Source organism: Oncorhynchus mykiss, chromosome 15 (assembly GCF_057628025.1).
Source record: "Oncorhynchus mykiss isolate SJ-2025 chromosome 15, ASM5762802v1, whole genome shotgun sequence".
In the NCBI taxonomy this organism is placed as follows: Eukaryota; Metazoa; Chordata; class Actinopteri; order Salmoniformes; family Salmonidae; genus Oncorhynchus; species Oncorhynchus mykiss.
The window spans coordinates 46392520-46411235 of NC_143036.1; the positions used below are offsets into that span (position 1 = coordinate 46392520).

The 18716-nt window shown below is 44.7% G+C and overlaps 1 protein-coding gene across 1 annotated transcript; it reads left to right on the top strand.

Annotated features, from left to right (window-relative positions):
* The first annotated feature begins 972 nt into the window (after window positions 1–972).
* Window positions 973–17235, top strand: LOC118938889 (kinesin-like protein KIF12). Its single transcript, XM_090199022.1, has 11 exons — window positions 973–1151; window positions 5019–5087; window positions 5170–5248; window positions 5846–5967; window positions 6299–6374; window positions 6682–6816; window positions 6923–7058; window positions 13747–13829; window positions 14548–14601; window positions 16652–16756; window positions 16969–17235. The coding sequence occupies exons 1-11, from the start codon at window positions 973–975 to the stop codon at window positions 17233–17235; spliced, it is 1305 nt and encodes a 434-aa protein (XP_090055148.1).
* Window positions 17236–18716: the final 1481 nt, after the last annotated feature.

Consider the following 18716-nt stretch of genomic DNA (forward strand, 5'->3'; position numbering starts at 1 on the left):
TAGTTTGGATGTCTTCACTATTATTCTACAATGTAGAAAATAATACAAATAAAGAAAAATCCTGGAATAAATAGGTGTGTCCAAACTTTTGACTGGTACTGTATTTTTATTTAATTTACAAAAACCTACGACATAGAGTTTTATTAGTCAATATCTTCACATGCAGCTAACATTAGGGTACTATGGGGCAAGAAGTTGAATCTGTATCATAAAGTCATTCCATCAAAATCATTTTAAGATAAATGTATCAAATTTGACATTTCTAAATTTTGTTAGATATAGTCCAATAAAGTTTCATCCATTATTTTATGTTTTATATACATGTAGGAAAGCCTTAAGCTTGTTTAGAAATGTTTGTTGTTGTTTTTGAGCTAAGTAGTAATATGTTATGGGAAAGATGCCTCCCTCCAATGGCTGATCATTTGTCTCTAGCCGTAATTTAGGCACTGGCTAGTCCAGTTAGCTAACGAGCGTCCTCACTATTTTCATAACCTTTATTTAACCTTTATTTAACTAGGCAAGTCAGTTGAGAACACATTTTTATTTAAAATGACGGCCTACCAAAAGGCCTCCTGCGAGGACGGGGGCCTGCAGTTTAAAAATGAAAAATACAATATAAATATAGGACAAAACACACATCACAACAAGAGAGACAACACACATCACAACAAGAGAGACAACACAACACTACATAAAGAGAGACCTATAAGACAACAACATTATAAGGGCACAGGGCGAGACCCAGATGCAGACACGGGAGGCAGATGGTTAGAGTCTCTGATATTTATTATAATCCAAGGGGCAGGCCAGAGAATGGTCGTGGACAGGCAAATTATCATAACAAGATCAGAGTCCAGGAAGTACAGGGTGGCAGGCAGGCTTGAGGTCAGGACAGGCAGTATGGTCAGGCAGGCAGGTTCAGAGTAGAGGCAGGCAGGGGTCAAAACAGGGAGGACTAGCAAAAAGGGAAATATGGGACCAGGGGCAATGAGGAACAGGGAGTGGCTGAAGGAGGCCAGACAGAACTTGCCACGGAATCTTGCTTTGAGCAAGATGATGTCTCGACTAATGCCGAGACATCAGGAGCCATGGTGGGCCACCAGAAGCATTGTTGGAGGAAAGCCAGGGTACAACGAGCACCAGGATGACAGGTAAGGCTGTGGGAGTGAGCCATTCTAGGACTTGAGGCCGTGCCGAATCAGGAATGAACATCCGGTCCCCCAGGGTCCGGCTGGGAACATTGTGCTTTGCGGATCAGAGCCTCAATACCCCAGACAACCGAAGCCGCCAAACATGAGGCAGGGAGGATGGTCTCTGATTCAGAGGGTGTGGCAGCGGAACTGTACAGGCGGGAAAGGGAGTCCGGCTTCACATTTTTGGACCCTGGGCAGTAGGAGATGGTGAAATTGAACCTGGTAAATAACAGGGCCCAACGGGCTTGCCTTGAGTTAAGGCGCTTGGCAGTGTGGAGGTATTCTAAATTCTTATGGTCAGTCCAAACCAAAAATGGATGTTCCAGCCAGTGCTTCCACTCCTGCAGAGCCATCTTAACTTCTAGGAGTTCCCGGTTTCCAACGTCATAGTCATATTTCATCAGGTAACATGAATGCAAAGCTGGCGAGAGGTGGTTAGAATAAGATGTGAGGCCAAAAGTCAGTGTAACCAATAGAGAGTCAAAGTCTGACCCACAAACAAAGTCTGTCCCACGGTTGGGGGAAATGTTGTAGTCAACAAAGTATTCAGGAGTTATGAGGCAAATAGCAAAATGCCGCACCAATGTGTCGGAGGAAACACTGTGCACCTGGCGACCTGGTTAGCATGCACTGCGCCCGGCCCGCCACACGAGTCGCTAGTGCGCAATGAGACAAGGATATCCCTACCGGCCAAACCCTCCCTAACCCGACGACGCTAGGCCAATTGTCCGTCACCCCCTGGGCCTTCCCGGTCGCGGCCGGCTGCAACAGAGCCTGGTGGCACAGCTAGCACTGCGATGCAGTGCCCTAGACCACTGTGCCACCCGGGAGGCCCATGTCATGTACTTTATTTTTCATTTTTTTTCATTTTTCTTTTTGTCTTTCAAAATAACATCCGACCAAACACTACTCACTCAGTTCCAGGTTGGAATGGTTTCCTCAGGTCTCTGCTGTTTGTTTGCTAGAGCACCCTCCGTATAGCTTGGAAAAAGAAAACCTTGGTAATCTCTCCGGTTATTTTGGTCAAAATTAGGTTGTAGGTCTGAAGTTTTGATCTGGAGCTATGGCAATGCTGTGGAGGGTAGCATCCTGCATATGTACCTGCCGAAAAATCCAAGTTTGTCTAACTCCAAATCTATCCTTTTGTAAAAAACGTGAAAAATGTGAGAGCTGTAACGTCTGCTTCCAACTCACACTCTCAAACACATCGATCCTCTGAACGCAGTTCACTCTCCAGATCCTAATCACCTGTTCACACACCTGTATGCCATTTACACACACTATTTAGTTCAGTTCTTTGCACCCCACCATTGTGAGCTATTGTTTGTGTTGATACACATTTCTTTTTGGAGCGCTGTGTTTCCCGTATATCATAGTTTTGGCCATCCTCACTAACGATGCCTTTTTTTTATTTTTTTTACCTATTCCCTGCCTGTACTTTTGCCTATCGGATTTCCTGTCATCAACCTGTACTGTTACCTTTTTTGACCCCCTGTGTATGACCTTCTGTCTGCCCCTGACCCAGCTACCAGCCGCCTCCTGTGGTCCTTTACAAATAAACACCACCCAGAATGATCCATCCGTATTCCATAAGCAACCATTCTGTCTCGAGCTGTTGGCTTCACTCCCACAGTGATCTCTACCCTTGCCACAACTTCCACGCCACAGCCTACCCAGCACCCACAGGTCTCTAGTAACCTTGCTCTGGTAAGAAAACACTTCAGAAGGAGGTTCTGTATATATTAGCATATAAAGTGATTAAAAATAATTGTTCATTGAATCAATACTCATGGGTTCTTGTTTATGTGTTTTATTTTTGTTAAAACAACAAACAGCGGCAGAGGTCGTATTGGAGTTGTTCCACAGACCAAGGATACAGGAAGCAAGACCTAAGAAAAGAGCCTGTACTCTGGAGCGGGATCGATTTGGAGGTGGAGGGTCCAACAGGGTAAGGGTTAAGGTTAGGGTTAGGTAAGATTTATGGTTGGGTGTATAGGTAAGGGTAAGGGTAAGGGTTAGGGTTTAGGGAATGGTCGTCCCAAGGATCCCACTTAGAATTTACAATTTAAAATTTCAACTTCAGTGAGATGATGTCAGAGTTGGGCGTCCCAAGGAACCCACTTCGACTTTTCCATCCCACTTAGCAAAATCAAGTTAAAAATTGGTCCCTGGACCCATATGACGTAATCACAATGGGATTAGGCTATAAAACCAAACCTAATTGGTTTCAATGGTCGCGTTCCCCTGTTTAGATGTTACAAGATCTTACAACACCTGGATAGGTAGTTTACATATCAGCTAACCACATCATATGTTATAGCAATCAGACTATCCATGACACAGTTGATGACATGGCACGCAACCATTGGTTGATGCATGCAACTTCTAAGCAGTTGAACAGGGCCTATGTCTAACTCATTTACCAATATCCATAGAGTTAGAGGACTCTAGATGGATAATAAAAAACGTTTTGGCATGGACATTTCCACTGAGGGCAACCACCATTTTAAAGTAGTCAACTGGGTTGGACTTTCTATGGGTTATGAAAGGATCACATGAGTCCATGGTCATCTGGAGGGATCAGCCAATGAATTATACTTGTGAGCAAATGATCCAGAACTTTAGGTGACAGTAAATTCCCAACCTTGGCTTTATACCTGTTTAAACAACACACTCTAGGTGGCAGTATGCAGTTTGTTTCAGTTTGTTTGCCAACTCATGGAAATATTAGAAGACGAAAATTGACGACTTCAAAATGGCGATTGGCTCAATGGCACTGCCCGTGCGATCACAGACACCATAATGGGACATATATAAAGGTGATATCTCTATCATTCTCTATGCCAATATCCCATAATATAAAATCCTCCTTCATTCTTCGATCTTTAAACCGGTGTGGTGATGCTTTCTCAGAACTAAAGGCTGCTACGGTTGTGGCTAGATGGAGATTTAACGTAGCAGGTTAGGAAAATTAACATAGCAGGTTAGGATAATTAATGTAGCAGGTTATGAGAATTATGTTAAGGTTAGGAAATAGGTTAGGCTTAGCTAAAATGCTTTACTCCATCTAGCCACAACCGTACAGAAGCAGTTATTTTGAAAGAATATATTTTATCAGCTTCCATTGCCCTTCAAGAGTTTCCCTATTTCCTCATCACTTCTGACTTCAGCTGAGCAAAGACATCAGAAAGCACTGAGCAGAAAGGCTGGGCAATGATTTAAATGGTTCTGTAAATTAGTGAGTCTAGTGAAGTTAATTCTACTCCACAATTCTAGATACAAATTATAAATGCATTCTAATTCTACTGTGCTATCCTTCCTTTGTGTTTAGTGTTCTATCATGAGATTGTGATGTCACATAAGATGTTTGGAAGTAGAGAACAGAGAGACAGAAGAGTGTCTGTGTCTCAGGGGGATATGAGGGGCAGGAGGAGGAGACCAGCAGGTCAGGACTGTATCCAACCTGGGGCTAACCCACTCCACCAACACCAAACCAACCAGTAAGAACCGGTTTGTAGTGGACTGGGACAGGTCCAGTCTGATTCTGGCCACTCCTTTCTTCCATTGGCTGTAAAAGGATTATTACATGTTGTAGATCAGTCTGATGTAATTGAACCACTATGTAGCCCATTCTACTAGAATGGGGCCCACATTTAGCATTCCAGAGTTTGCACTGCAGTTGTTTATATTTTGACAATTGCACTTTCCAAAGCACAACAACATAGGTATTGCGAAGTCTCTCTATGTAAGAACATCAGCTAAAGCTAAATGAAGAGGGGGAGGGATGGGGAAAATGTTTAGTATAATGTAACGCTCCTTCTCCAGCCAGGTGCCAGAAAGAGAGAAGCAGAGGACCGAGATACAGGTGGAGTCCAACGTTATCGTGGCCGTCAGGTATCTTATTATTCATCACTACTGTATGTGTGTAGTGATGAGCTATTTGTGAGCTATTGTGTCTGTTTGTGTGTGTGTACAGGGTAAGGCCTCTGACTGAAGATGAGCATAACAGGGGAGATGAGACCATCGTCTACTGTCCAGACCAACACAGTCTACTGGTGATGCCGAAAAGCACATGAACACACATCATGCCCTCTTTTGTCTCTCATCCTTCTCTCTCACACATCTTCTTTTCTCTCTCATCCTTCTCTCTCACACATCCTCTTCTCTCTCTCATCCTTCTCTCTCTCATCCTTCTCTCTCTCACATCATCTTCTCTCTCTCATCCTTCTCTCTCACATCCTCTTCTCTCTCTCACATCCTCTTCTCTCTCTCACATCCTTCTCTCTCTCACATCCTCTTCTCTCTCTCACATCCTCTTCTCTCTCTCATCCTTCTCTCTCTCACATCCTCTTCTCTTTCTCACATCCTCTTCTCTCTCTCACATCCTCTTATCTCTCTCATCCTTCTCTCTCCCACATCCTCTTCTCTCTCTCATCCTTCTCTCTCACATCCTCTTCTCTCTCACATCCTCTTATGTCTCTCATCCTTCTCTCTCACATCCTCTTCTCAATCTCACATCTTCTTCTCTCTCTCACATCCTCTTCTCTCTCTCCCTTCTCTCTCTCACACATCCTCTTCTCTCTCTCATCCTTCTCTCTCCCTTGGCTCTCCTTTCACTCAGTCATCCCTCAATCACACATCCTTTCTCCCAGGTGGGTGCGTCGGGGCAGGAGAGGGCGTTTGTGTTTGATGTGGTCCTGGGACCGGAGAGTTCCCAGCATGCCATGTTTCAAGAGTGTGGCATGACTCGTCTCATAGACATGGCGGTCCAGGGGTGAGAGACAGTCAGGAGGCTCATGGGTAGTGCAGTTGTTCAGGAGAAAATGTTGTAGTCAAACACACATCATAGCTTGTGAGTTGGTAGCGGTTGCATACCGTCAGGGCCTTCAAAGCCTTCAGAGAAGGTCTAAGAATATATCAAATAAAAATCTAAATGATTTTGTAGTGCAACTTTGCCGGAGGCGACACACACTACTTCTAGTCTTTGGAGTCACTCACTAGCAAGCTAGTTCAAAACCTAATTTTGCTACACAATGCAGAAACAACAGTTGAATGACTAGGGACACCATCATCTTCATCTGTTCATCTGTTGTTCTCTATGGCAGGTTCTGCTGTACTGTGTTTGCCTTTGGACAGACAGGGTCAGGAAAAACATACACCATCACTGGGCCACACTCTCTGGTCAGTACTAAGAGGTAGCTTCCTCATACTAGCTAAGTCGGCTCTGAACAAGGGTCAGTAATACCCCTGTTCATCCAGTAGTTAGTAAGGACAAAGACAGAGTCTTGCCTACATTCGTCCTTTTGTTTCAACAAAAATATAATTATATTAAACAGTTGATTGTTAAAAAAAAAGGACAGAGACTATGAGCTGAAGCATGACTCCTGTCTTCAGAGGATCTTTTAAACTTCTTAAAGAAATGCATCCTTCCCTATTTCCTTACGTCTGTACTTGACCTCTCACCCTTTCCTGGCTTCCTCTCCTCCAGTTCTTGGAGGGCTCTCATGACGCCTTGCTGGCAGGTCTAATGCAGCGTTCTCTGTCATACCTTCTTCAGCTGGCTGGCCAATCAGAGGAGGGCTTTCACCTCTATGCCTCATACCTGGAGATCTATAATGAACAGGTATGTATGGTATGGTAGACACCCACACACACACACAAGTTACACACAAACACACACACACAATAGTAACTGTGTGTTCAAAATCCACTTGTGTGTATCTATCTAGGTGCATGACCTGCTGAACCCATGTCTGCCGTACTCGTTGGCAGTGCGCGGCAGCAGAACCCAAGGGTTCTACGTAGAGAACCTGTCAGTAGTAGAGTTCCACAACCTGGACAGCTTCATGAGAATACTGGAGGGAGGTGAGGGCGATACATTTATTTTATTATTTTCTCCATTGCTACACCACAAAAATAATGTTATTTTTCTGTCTCTGCCTGCGCCACTAAGACTTTTTGTCCTGGTGTGTGTGCTCAGGGGCGGCAGAGGAAAAAGGGACATAAGCGACTGCTTAGACGGGCCACATTGATTTTGTTAGTCATTCTCACAGATCATATTAACATGGCCAAAATGTTTCTCCACCCTAAGGAAACATGTGCAGAATCTGTAAAATTGCAAAATCTTCTTACCTCCCATGTAAAGATGTCATTTGTCCCCCCTATCTCTCTCCCGTAGTGTAACAGTTCATTTGTACCCTCTTATCTCCCTCCCTCATTGTAAAAATGTATTGATACCCCCCCATCTCTCTCCCTCAGTGTAACAGTTAATTTCTACCCCCATATCTCCCTCCCTTAGTGTAACAGTTCATGTGTACCCCCCCCCCCCCATCTCTCTCCCCCAGTGTAATAGTTAATTTGTACCCCCACCATCTCTCTCCCTCGGTGTAATAGTTAATTTGTAACCCCCATCTCTCTCCCTTAGTGTAATAGTTAATTTGTACCCCCCCATCTCTCTCCCTCAGTGTAATAGTTAATTTGTACCCCCCATCTCTCTCCCTTAGTGTAATAGTTAATTTCTACCCCCCCTCCATCTATCTCCCTCAGTGTAACAGTTAATTTGTACCCCTCCATCTATCTCCCTCAGTGTAACAGTTAATTTGTACTCCCCCATCTCTATCTATCAGTTTAACAGTTCATTTTTACCCCCCATCTCTCTCCCTCTGTGTATTAGTTCATATGTACGCCCCCATCTCTCTCCATCAGGATAACTGTTCATTTTTACCCCCATCTCTCTCCCTCAGATTAACAGTTCATTTGTAACCCCATCTCCCTCCCGTAGTGTAATAGTTAATTTGTACCCCACCATCTCTCTCCCTCAGGATAACAGTTCATTTATACCCCCCACCTCTCTCCCTCAGTGTAACAGTTAATTTGTACCCCCCCTCATGTCTCTCCCTCAGGATAACAGTTCATTTATACCCCCCCATGTCTGTCCCTCAGTGTAACAGTTAATATGTACCCCCCCCCCTCTCTCTCCCTCAGTGTAACAGTTAACTTTTACCCCCCATCTCTCTCCCTCAGTGTAACAGTTAATTTGTACCCCCCCATCTCTCTCCCTCAGTGTAACAGTTAATTTTTTACTCCCATCTATCTCCCTCAGTGTAACAGTTAATTCGTACCCCCCCCATCTCTCTCCCTTAGTGTAACAGTTAATTTGTACCCCCCCATCTCTCTCCCTCAGTGTAACAGTTAATTTGTACCCCCCCATCGCTCTCCCTTAGTGTAATAGTCAATTTGTGACCCCCCATCTCTCTCCCTTAGTATAACAGTTAATTTGTACCCCCCATCTCTCTCCCTCAGTGTAACAGTTCATTTGTACCTCCCCCATCTCTCTCCCTCAGTGTAACAGTTAATATGTACCCCCCATCTCTCTCCCTCAGTGTAACAGTTCATTTGTACCCCCCATCTCTCTCCCTTAATGTAACAGTTAATTTGTACCCCCCCCCATCTCTCTCCCTCAGGATAACAGTTAATTTGTACCCCCCCCCATCTCTCTCCCTCAGTGTAATAGTTAATATGTACCCCCCATCACTCTCCCTCAGGATAACAGTTCATTTTTACCCCCCATCTCTCTCCCTCAGTGTAACAGTTAATTCGTACCCCCCCCATCTCTCTCCCTCAGTGTAACAGTTAATTTGTACTCCTCCCATCTCTCTCCCTCAGTGTAACAGTTAATTTGTACCCCCCCATCTCTCTCCCTCAGTGTAACAGTTAATTTGTACCCCCCCATCGCTCTCCCTTAGTGTAATAGTCAATTTGTGACCCCCCATCTCTCTCCCTTAGTGTAATAGTTAATATGTACCCCCCATCTCTCTCCCTCAGTGTAACAGTTAATTTGTACCCCCCCCATCTCTCTCCGTCAGGATAACAGTTAATTTGTAGCCCCCCCATCTCTCTCCCTCAGTGTAATAGATAATATGTACCCCCCATCTCTCTCCCTCAGTGTAACAGTTCATTTGTACCCCCCCATCTCTCTCCCTCAGTGTAACAGTTCATTTTTACCCCCCCATCTCTCTCCCTCAGTGTAACAGTTAATTCGTACCCCCCATCTCTCTCCCTTAGTGTAACAGTTCATTTGTACTCCCCCCATCTCTCTCCCTCAGTGTAACAGTTAATTTGTACCCCCCCATCTCTCTCCCTCAGTGTAACAGTTAATTTGTACCCCCCCATCGCTCTCCCTTAGTGTAACAGTTAATTTGTACCCCCCCATCTCTCTCCCTCAGTGTAACAGTTCATTTTTACCCCCCATCTCTCCACCTCAGTGTAAAAGTTCATTTGTACCCCCCATCTCTCTCCCTTAATGTAACAGTTCATTTGTACCCCCCCATCTCTCTCCCTCAGTGTAACAGTTCATTTTTACCCCCCATCTCTCTCCCTCAGTGTAAAAGTTCATTTGTACCCCCCATCTCTCTCCCTCAGTGTAATAGTTAATATGTACCCCCCCCCCCCCCCCATCTCTCTCCCTCAGTGTAACAGTTCATTTGTACTCCCCCATCTCTCTCCCTCAGTGTAACAGTTCATTTTTACCCCCCATCTCTCTCCCTCAGTGTAACAGTTAATTCATACCCCCCCCATCTCTCTCCCTTAGTGTAACAGTTCATTTGTACTCCCCCCATCTCTCTCTCTCAGTGTAACAGTAAATTTGTACCCCCCCATCTCTCTCCCTCAGTGTAACAGTTAATTTGTACCCCCCCCCATCTCTCTCCCTTAGTGTAATAGTCAATTTGTGACCCCCCATCTCTCTCCCTTAGTGTAATAGTTAATATGTACCCCCATCTCTCTCCCTCAGTGTAACAGTTAATTTGTACCCCCCCATCTCTCTCCGTCAGTGTAACAGTTAATTTGTACCCCCCCATCTCTCTCCCTCAGTGTAATAGTTAATATGTACCCCCCATCTCTCTCCCTCAGTGTAACACTTCATTTGTACCCCCCCCATCTCTCTCCCTTAGTGTAACAGTTAATTTTTACCCCCCATCTCTCTCCCTCAGTGTAACAGTTAATTTGTACCCCCTCATCTCTCTCTATCAGTGTAACAGTTAATGTTTACCCCCCCATCTCTCTCCCCCAGTGTAATAGTTAATTTGTACCCCCACCATCTCTCTCCCTCGGTGTAATAGTTAATTTGTAACCCCCATCTCTCTCCCTTAGTGTAATAGTTAATTTGTACCCCCCCATCTCTCTCCCTCAGTGTAATAGTTAATTTGTACCCCCCATCTCTCTCCCTTAGTGTAATAGTTAATTTCTACCCCCCCTCCATCTATCTCCCTCAGTGTAACAGTTAATTTGTACCCCTCCATCTATCTCCCTCAGTGTAACAGTTAATTTGTACTCCCCCATCTCTATCTATCAGTTTAACAGTTCATTTTTACCCCCCATCTCTCTCCCTCTGTGTATTAGTTCATATGTACGCCCCCATCTCTCTCCATCAGGATAACTGTTCATTTTTACCCCCCATCTCTCTCCCTCAGATTAACAGTTCATTTGTAACCCCATCTCCCTCCCGTAGTGTAATAGTTAATTTGTACCCCACCATCTCTCTCCCTCAGGATAACAGTTCATTTATACCCCCCACCTCTCTCCCTCAGTGTAACAGTTAATTTGTACCCCCCCTCATGTCTCTCCCTCAGGATAACAGTTCATTTATACCCCCCCATGTCTGTCCCTCAGTGTAACAGTTAATATGTACCCCCCCCCTCTCTCTCCCTCAGTGTAACAGTTAACTTTTACCCCCCATCTCTCTCCCTCAGTGTAACAGTTAATTTGTACCCCCCCATCTCTCTCCCTCAGTGTAACAGTTAATTTTTTACTCCCATCTATCTCCCTCAGTGTAACAGTTAATTCGTACCCCCCCCATCTCTCTCCCTTAGTGTAACAGTTAATTTGTACCCCCCCATCTCTCTCCCTCAGTGTAACAGTTAATTTGTACCCCCCCATCGCTCTCCCTTAGTGTAATAGTCAATTTGTGACCCCCCATCTCTCTCCCTTAGTATAACAGTTAATTTGTACCCCCCATCTCTCTCCCTCAGTGTAACAGTTCATTTGTACCTCCCCCATCTCTCTCCCTCAGTGTAACAGTTAATATGTACCCCCCATCTCTCTCCCTCAGTGTAACAGTTCATTTGTACCCCCCATCTCTCTCCCTTAATGTAACAGTTAATTTGTACCCCCCCCCATCTCTCTCCCTCAGGATAACAGTTAATTTGTACCCCCCCCCATCTCTCTCCCTCAGTGTAATAGTTAATATGTACCCCCCATCACTCTCCCTCAGGATAACAGTTCATTTTTACCCCCCATCTCTCTCCCTCAGTGTAACAGTTAATTCGTACCCCCCCCATCTCTCTCCCTCAGTGTAACAGTTAATTTGTACTCCTCCCATCTCTCTCCCTCAGTGTAACAGTTAATTTGTACCCCCCCATCTCTCTCCCTCAGTGTAACAGTTAATTTGTACCCCCCCATCGCTCTCCCTTAGTGTAATAGTCAATTTGTGACCCCCCATCTCTCTCCCTTAGTGTAATAGTTAATATGTACCCCCCATCTCTCTCCCTCAGTGTAACAGTTAATTTGTACCCCCCCCATCTCTCTCCGTCAGGATAACAGTTAATTTGTAGCCCCCCCATCTCTCTCCCTCAGTGTAATAGATAATATGTACCCCCCATCTCTCTCCCTCAGTGTAACAGTTCATTTGTACCCCCCCATCTCTCTCCCTCAGTGTAACAGTTCATTTTTACCCCCCCATCTCTCTCCCTCAGTGTAACAGTTAATTCGTACCCCCCATCTCTCTCCCTTAGTGTAACAGTTCATTTGTACTCCCCCCATCTCTCTCCCTCAGTGTAACAGTTAATTTGTACCCCCCCATCTCTCTCCCTCAGTGTAACAGTTAATTTGTACCCCCCCATCGCTCTCCCTTAGTGTAACAGTTAATTTGTACCCCCCCATCTCTCTCCCTCAGTGTAACAGTTCATTTTTACCCCCCATCTCTCCACCTCAGTGTAAAAGTTCATTTGTACCCCCCATCTCTCTCCCTTAATGTAACAGTTCATTTGTACCCCCCCATCTCTCTCCCTCAGTGTAACAGTTCATTTTTACCCCCCATCTCTCTCCCTCAGTGTAAAAGTTCATTTGTACCCCCCATCTCTCTCCCTCAGTGTAATAGTTAATATGTACCCCCCCCCCCCCCCATCTCTCTCCCTCAGTGTAACAGTTCATTTGTACTCCCCCATCTCTCTCCCTCAGTGTAACAGTTCATTTTTACCCCCCATCTCTCTCCCTCAGTGTAACAGTTAATTCATACCCCCCCCATCTCTCTCCCTTAGTGTAACAGTTCATTTGTACTCCCCCCATCTCTCTCTCTCAGTGTAACAGTAAATTTGTACCCCCCCATCTCTCTCCCTCAGTGTAACAGTTAATTTGTACCCCCCCCCATCTCTCTCCCTTAGTGTAATAGTCAATTTGTGACCCCCCATCTCTCTCCCTTAGTGTAATAGTTAATATGTACCCCCATCTCTCTCCCTCAGTGTAACAGTTAATTTGTACCCCCCCATCTCTCTCCGTCAGTGTAACAGTTAATTTGTACCCGCCCATCTCTCTCCCTCAGTGTAATAGTTAATATGTACCCCCCATCTCTCTCCCTCAGTGTAACACTTCATTTGTACCCCCCCCATCTCTCTCCCTTAGTGTAACAGTTAATTTTTACCCCCCATCTCTCTCCCTCAGTGTAACAGTTAATTTGTACCCCCTCATCTCTCTCTATCAGTGTAACAGTTAATGTTTACCCCCCCATCTCTCTCCCTTAGTGTAACAGTTAATTTGTACCCCCCCATCTCTCTCCCTCGGGATAAAAGTTCATTTCTATCCCCCATCTCTCTCCGTCAGTGTAACAGTTAATTTGTACACCCCCATCTCTCTCCCTTAGTGTAACAGTTAATTTGTACCCCCCCATCTCTCTCCCTCAGTGTAACAGTTAATCTTCTACCCCCCATCTCTCTCCCTCAGTGTAACAGTTAATTTGTACCCCCCCATCTCTCTCCCTCAGTGTAACAGTTAATTTTTACCCCCCATCTCTCTCCCTCAGTGTAACAGTTAATTTGTACCCCCCCCCCATCTCTCTCCCTCAGTGTAACAGTTAAGTTTTTACCCCCATCTCTCTCCCTCAGTGTAACAGTTAATTTGTACCCCCCCATCTCTCTCCCTACGTGTAACAGTTCATTTTGACCCCCCATCTCTCTCCCTTAGTGTAACAGTTCATTTGTACCCCCCCATCTCTCTCCCTCAGTGTAATAGTTAATTTGTACCCCCCCATCTCTCTCCCTTAGTGTAATAGTTAATTTGTACCCCCCATCTCTCTCCCTCAGTGTAATAGTTACATTTGTAACCCCATCTCTGTCCCCCAGTGTAATAGTTACATTTGTACCCCCCCCCCCCATCTCTCCCTCAGTGTAACAGTGAATTTGTACCCCCATCTCTCTCCCCCAGTGTAATAGTTCATTTGTACCCCCCTATCTTTTCCCCTTAGTGTAATAGTTAATTTGTACCCCCTATTTCTCTCCCCCAGGGATGCAGAACAGACAGAGCTCCTCTCACTCCCAGAATGAACATTCCAGCCGTAGTCACTCCATCCTAACTGTCCACATCAAGGTACACGCACACAGTCTTCCGTCCCTCTCCTTGCCTCAAACCAAAGACCCTCTGAACACAACACTTGCCTCCCACAAAGCATTGTTACCCATAGCTCCACAAAAGCTGCAGCCTTTGCAGTGCAAAGGAAACAACTTTTTCAAGGTATCAGAGTCAGTGACGTCACCGACTGAAACGCTACTAGTGCGCACCGCTAATTAGTTAGCTTTTTCACACCAGTTACACTCACCCCCATTAGACCTCCTCCTTCTCTGCAGCAACCCCATCAGCTGGGCAGATTCCAACTGATTGATCAAGGTCACAGCACCAATGTAACAGTCTTGTTATTCGTCCATCTCCTTGCACCAACCTGGGTTCAAACCAGGGACCCTTTGAACACATCAACATCTGCCTCCACTGAGCAAGGGGAACAACGACTTCAAGGTCTCAGAGCGAGTGACGTCACCAATTGAAACGCTACTAGCGCGCACCACTAAATAGCTAGCCATCTCACCAGTCACACACACACACACACACACACACACACACACACACACACACACACACACACACACACACACACACACACACACACACACACACACACACACACACACACACACACACACACACAGGCTCCCTCTGTCTCAATGGTAGATCTAGCAAGGCTGGGTGGAGAGAGTTACCCCTTTTCTTCCTCACTTCTCTTTCTCTCTCTCCCCCTCCTTCTCTCTGCCAGGGCATGTCAACCCAGGGGAAGCTGTGCGTAGTAGACCTGGCAGGCAGTGAGAGGGTGAGAGAGGGAGACTCTATAGAGGAATTATTGGAAGAGACAGGCAACATCAACCGCAGTCTGCTCACTCTGGGTACCAATGTTACTGTTGTGTGTGTGTTTTCAGTGTGCGTGTCAATGTGTGTTTGAGCATCGTTGTTTTTGTGTGTGTGTTTGAATGCTTATTGTTGTCTGTGTGTAATGTTATGTATGTATGCATGTACACTTCCGTTCAAGGTTTGGGGTCACTTAGAAATGTCCTTGTTTTTGAAAGAAAAGCCCATTTTTTGTCCATTAAAATAACATGAAATTGATCAGAAACACAGTGTAGATATTGTTAATGTTGTAAATGACTATTGTAGTTGGAAACGGCTGATTTTTGTATGTATTATCTACATAGGCGTACAGAGGCCCATTATCAGCAACCATCACTCCTGTGTTCCAATGGCACGTTGTGATAGCTAATCCAAGTTTAGCATTTTAAAAGGCTAATTCATCATTAGAGAACCCTTTTGCAATTGTGTTAGCAGAGCTGAAAACTGTTAAAGAAGCAATAAAACTAGTTTTCTTTAGGCCAGTTGAGAATTTGGAGCATCAGCATTTGTGGGTTCGATTTCAGGCTCAAAATGGCCAGAAACAAAGACCTTTCTTATGAAACTATCAGTCTATTCTTGTTCTGAGAAATGAAGGCTATTCCATGCGAGAAATTGGCAAGACACTGAAGATGTCGTACAACACCCCCCCACAGAACCGTGCAAACTGTCTCTAACCAGAATAGAAAGAGGAGTGGGAGAACCCGGTGCACAACTAAGCAAGAGGACAAGTACATTAGAGTGTCTCGTTTGAGAAACAGATGCCTCACAAGTCCTCAACTGGCAGCTTCATTAAATAGTACCCGCAAACACTCAATGTCAACAGTGAAGAGGAGACTCCGGGATGCTGGCCTTCTAGGCAGAGTTCCTCTGTCCAGTGTCTGTGTTCTTTTGACGATCTTTAATTTTTATTGGCCAATCTGAGATATAGCTTTTTCTTTGCAACTCTGTCTAGAAGGCCAGTATCCTGTTGTCTCCTCTTCACTGTTGATGTTGAGATTGGTGTGTTGCGGGTACTGTTTAATGAACTGCCAGTTGAGGACCAGTGAGGCGTCTGTTTCTCAAATGAGACACTTTAATGTACTTGTCCTCTTGCTCAGTTGTGCACCGGGGCCTCCCACTCCTCTTTCTATTCTGGTTAGAGGCAGTTTGTGCTGTTCTGTGAAGGGAGTAGTACACAGCGTTGTACGAGATCTTCAGTTTCTTGCCAATTTCTCACATGGAATAGCCTTAACTTCTCAGAACAAGAATAGACTGACGAGTTTCAGAAGAAAGTCTTTGTTTCTGGCCATTTTGAGCCTGTAATCGAACACACAAATGCTGATGCTCCAGATACTAAACTAGTTTAAACAGTTTTAACAGTTTTATTGCTTCTTTTATCAGGACAATAGTTTTCAGATGTTTTAATGTAATTGCAAAAGGGTTTTCTAATGAACAATTAGCTTTTTAAAATTATAAACTTTAATTAGCTAACACAACGTGCCATTGGAACACAGGAGTGATTGTTGCTGATAGTGGGCCTCTGTACGCCTGTGTAGATATTCCATAAAAAAAGTTGCAGTTTTAAGCTACAATAGTAATTTATAATGTCTACACTGTATTTCTGATCAATTTGATGTTATTTTAATGGACAAAAAATGGGCTTTTCTTTCAAAAACAAGGACATTTCTAAGTGACCCCAAACGTTTGAATGTGTGTGTGTGTGTGTGTGTGTGTGTGTGTGTGTGTGTGTGTGTGTGTGTGTGTCTGCGCGTGTGTGTTCTACAGGGAAGTGTATCTCGTCTCTGGTGGATCCTATTAAGAGGAATGGCCATATTCCCTACCGCGACAGTAAACTCACCAAGCTGCTCTCTGATTCGCTGGGAGGATCTGGTATCACTCTCATGGTATTGTAGATCTATAGTTTGTGTGTGTATTTAAAAAAATCTTTACGTCTGTGGGCTTGTCCCCAAAATAATCTGGTGTATATGTTGTCCTAGATTGCGTGTGTGTCTCCCACCCTGGGCAATCTCCAGGAGACCCTGAACACACTTCGATACTCCAGCAGAGCCAAAAGGATCAAGAATAGACCCATGGTCAAGAGGGTAACTTAACATTTTAGTTTTAAAACATCCTTTCTACCCATTCTAGAAAATCCTTTCTATTTATTTTAGTTGTAGAATATCCCTTCAATACATTTTACAAATTCCCTTCTACCAATTCTAGAATATCCATTCTAGCCATTCTAGAATATTGATTCTAGAAAATCCATTCCATTTCTATAATATCCATTCTACTCATCATATTTCTACACCAGGACCTGCGTGAGAAGTTGGTGGTCAGCCTCCAGAGAGAGATCTGTCGGCTGCGCCAGGAGAACCTGTTGCTACAGCAGCACCTCTCCTCAGCCCATAAGGCTGGGGCAGGGGGTTCTGGGCTGGAGACAAAGTACCCTGGGAGTATGAGTTCTTCTCCTCAGCATGCAAAAGACTTGGCCGGGGTCAGGACAGGCTCCTCCTGCTCTGAGACCAGCCTCAGGAGCCTGTTGCAGGAGCTGATGAGAGAGAACGACAAGCTACAGTGAGTCTAGAACACAGAACATAGAATGACAAGATACAGTTAGTCTAGAACACAAAACATGGAACTCCAAGCTACAGTGAGTGTAGAACATAAAACATAATGACACGCTACAGTGAGTCTCTAGAACAAAAACATAGAATGACAAGCTACAGTGAGTATAGAACACAGAACGTAGAACGACAAGCTACAGTGAGTCTAGAACACAGAACGTAGAATGACAAGCTACAGTTACTGGAACATAAAAATACAATTTACAGTGAGTCTTCAACGTAGAACAACATGCTATAGTGAATCTAGAACACAGAACATACACCGAGTGTACAAAACATTAATCAATCAATCAAATGTATTTATAAAGCCCTTTTTACATTAGCAGATGTCACAAAGTGCTGTACATAAACCCAGCCTAAAACCCACAACAGCAAGCGATGCAGATGTAGAAGCATGATGGTAGGAACCTAGGAAAAAACCTAGAGAGGAGCCAGGCTCTGAGGGGTGGCCAGTCCTCTTCTGGCTGTGCCGGGTGGAGATTATAAGAGTACATTGCTATTTAAGGCCAGATTGATCTTCAAGATGTTCAAGCGTTCATAGATGACCACCAGGATCAAATAATAATCAGTGGTTGTAGAGGGTGCAACAATTCAGTACCTCAGGAGTAAATGTCAGTTGGCTTTTCATAGCCAGGCATTCAGAGGTTGAGACATCAGGTGTGGTAGAGAGAGAATCGGAAACAGCAGGTCCAGGACAAGGTAGCACATCCAGTGAACAGGTCAGGGTTCCCTAGCCGCATGCGGAACAGTTGAAACTGGAGGAGCAGAATGACCAAGCGGACTGAGGACAGCTAGGAATCATCAGGCCAGGTAGTTTTGAGGCATGATCTTAGGGCTCAAGTCCTCCGGGAGTGGAATGAGAGCGGGAGAGAGACTGAATTAGACAGAGCATACTTAAATTCACACAGGACACCAGATAAGACAGGAAAATTATACCAGATATAACAGACTGACCCTAACCCCCGGCAGCATAGATACTGGCGACTGAGACAGGGGTGGGTTGGAGGACACTGTGTCTGACGATACTCCCACCTTAAACCTGTTAGAGCTCTAGGGGCGCTATTTCATTTTTGGATAAAAAACGTTCCCGTTTTAAGCGCGATATTTTGTCACGAAAAGATGCTCGACTATGCATATTCTTGACAGTTTTGGAAAGAAAACACTCTGAAGTTTCAGAATCTGCAAAGATTTTGTCTGTAAGTGCCCCAGAACTCATTCTACAGGCGAAACCAAGATGATGCATCACCCAGGAATTAGCAGAATTTCTGAAGCTCTGTTTTCCATTCTCTCCTTATATGGCTGTGATTGCGCAACGAATGAGCCTACACTTTCTGTCGTTCGCCCAAGGTCTTAGCAGCATTGTGACGTATTTGTAGGCATATCATTGGAAGATTGACCATAAGAGACTACATTTTCCAAGTGTCCGCCTGGTGTC

What these genes read in the sequence shown, in the direction of transcription:
- LOC118938889 (XM_090199022.1), top strand. Translation starts at nt 973, where the DNA reads ATGGGACCAGGGGCAATGAGGAACAGGGAGTGGCTGAAGGAGGCCAGA. An exon ending in AACGAGCACCAGGATGACAG is followed by an intron (nt 1,152 to 5,018) that starts GTAAGGCTGTGG and finishes CTCCTTCTCCAG; the next exon opens with CCAGGTGCCAGAAAGAGAGA. An exon ending in CAGACCAACACAGTCTACTG is followed by an intron (nt 5,249 to 5,845) that starts GTGATGCCGAAA and finishes CCTTTCTCCCAG; the next exon opens with GTGGGTGCGTCGGGGCAGGA.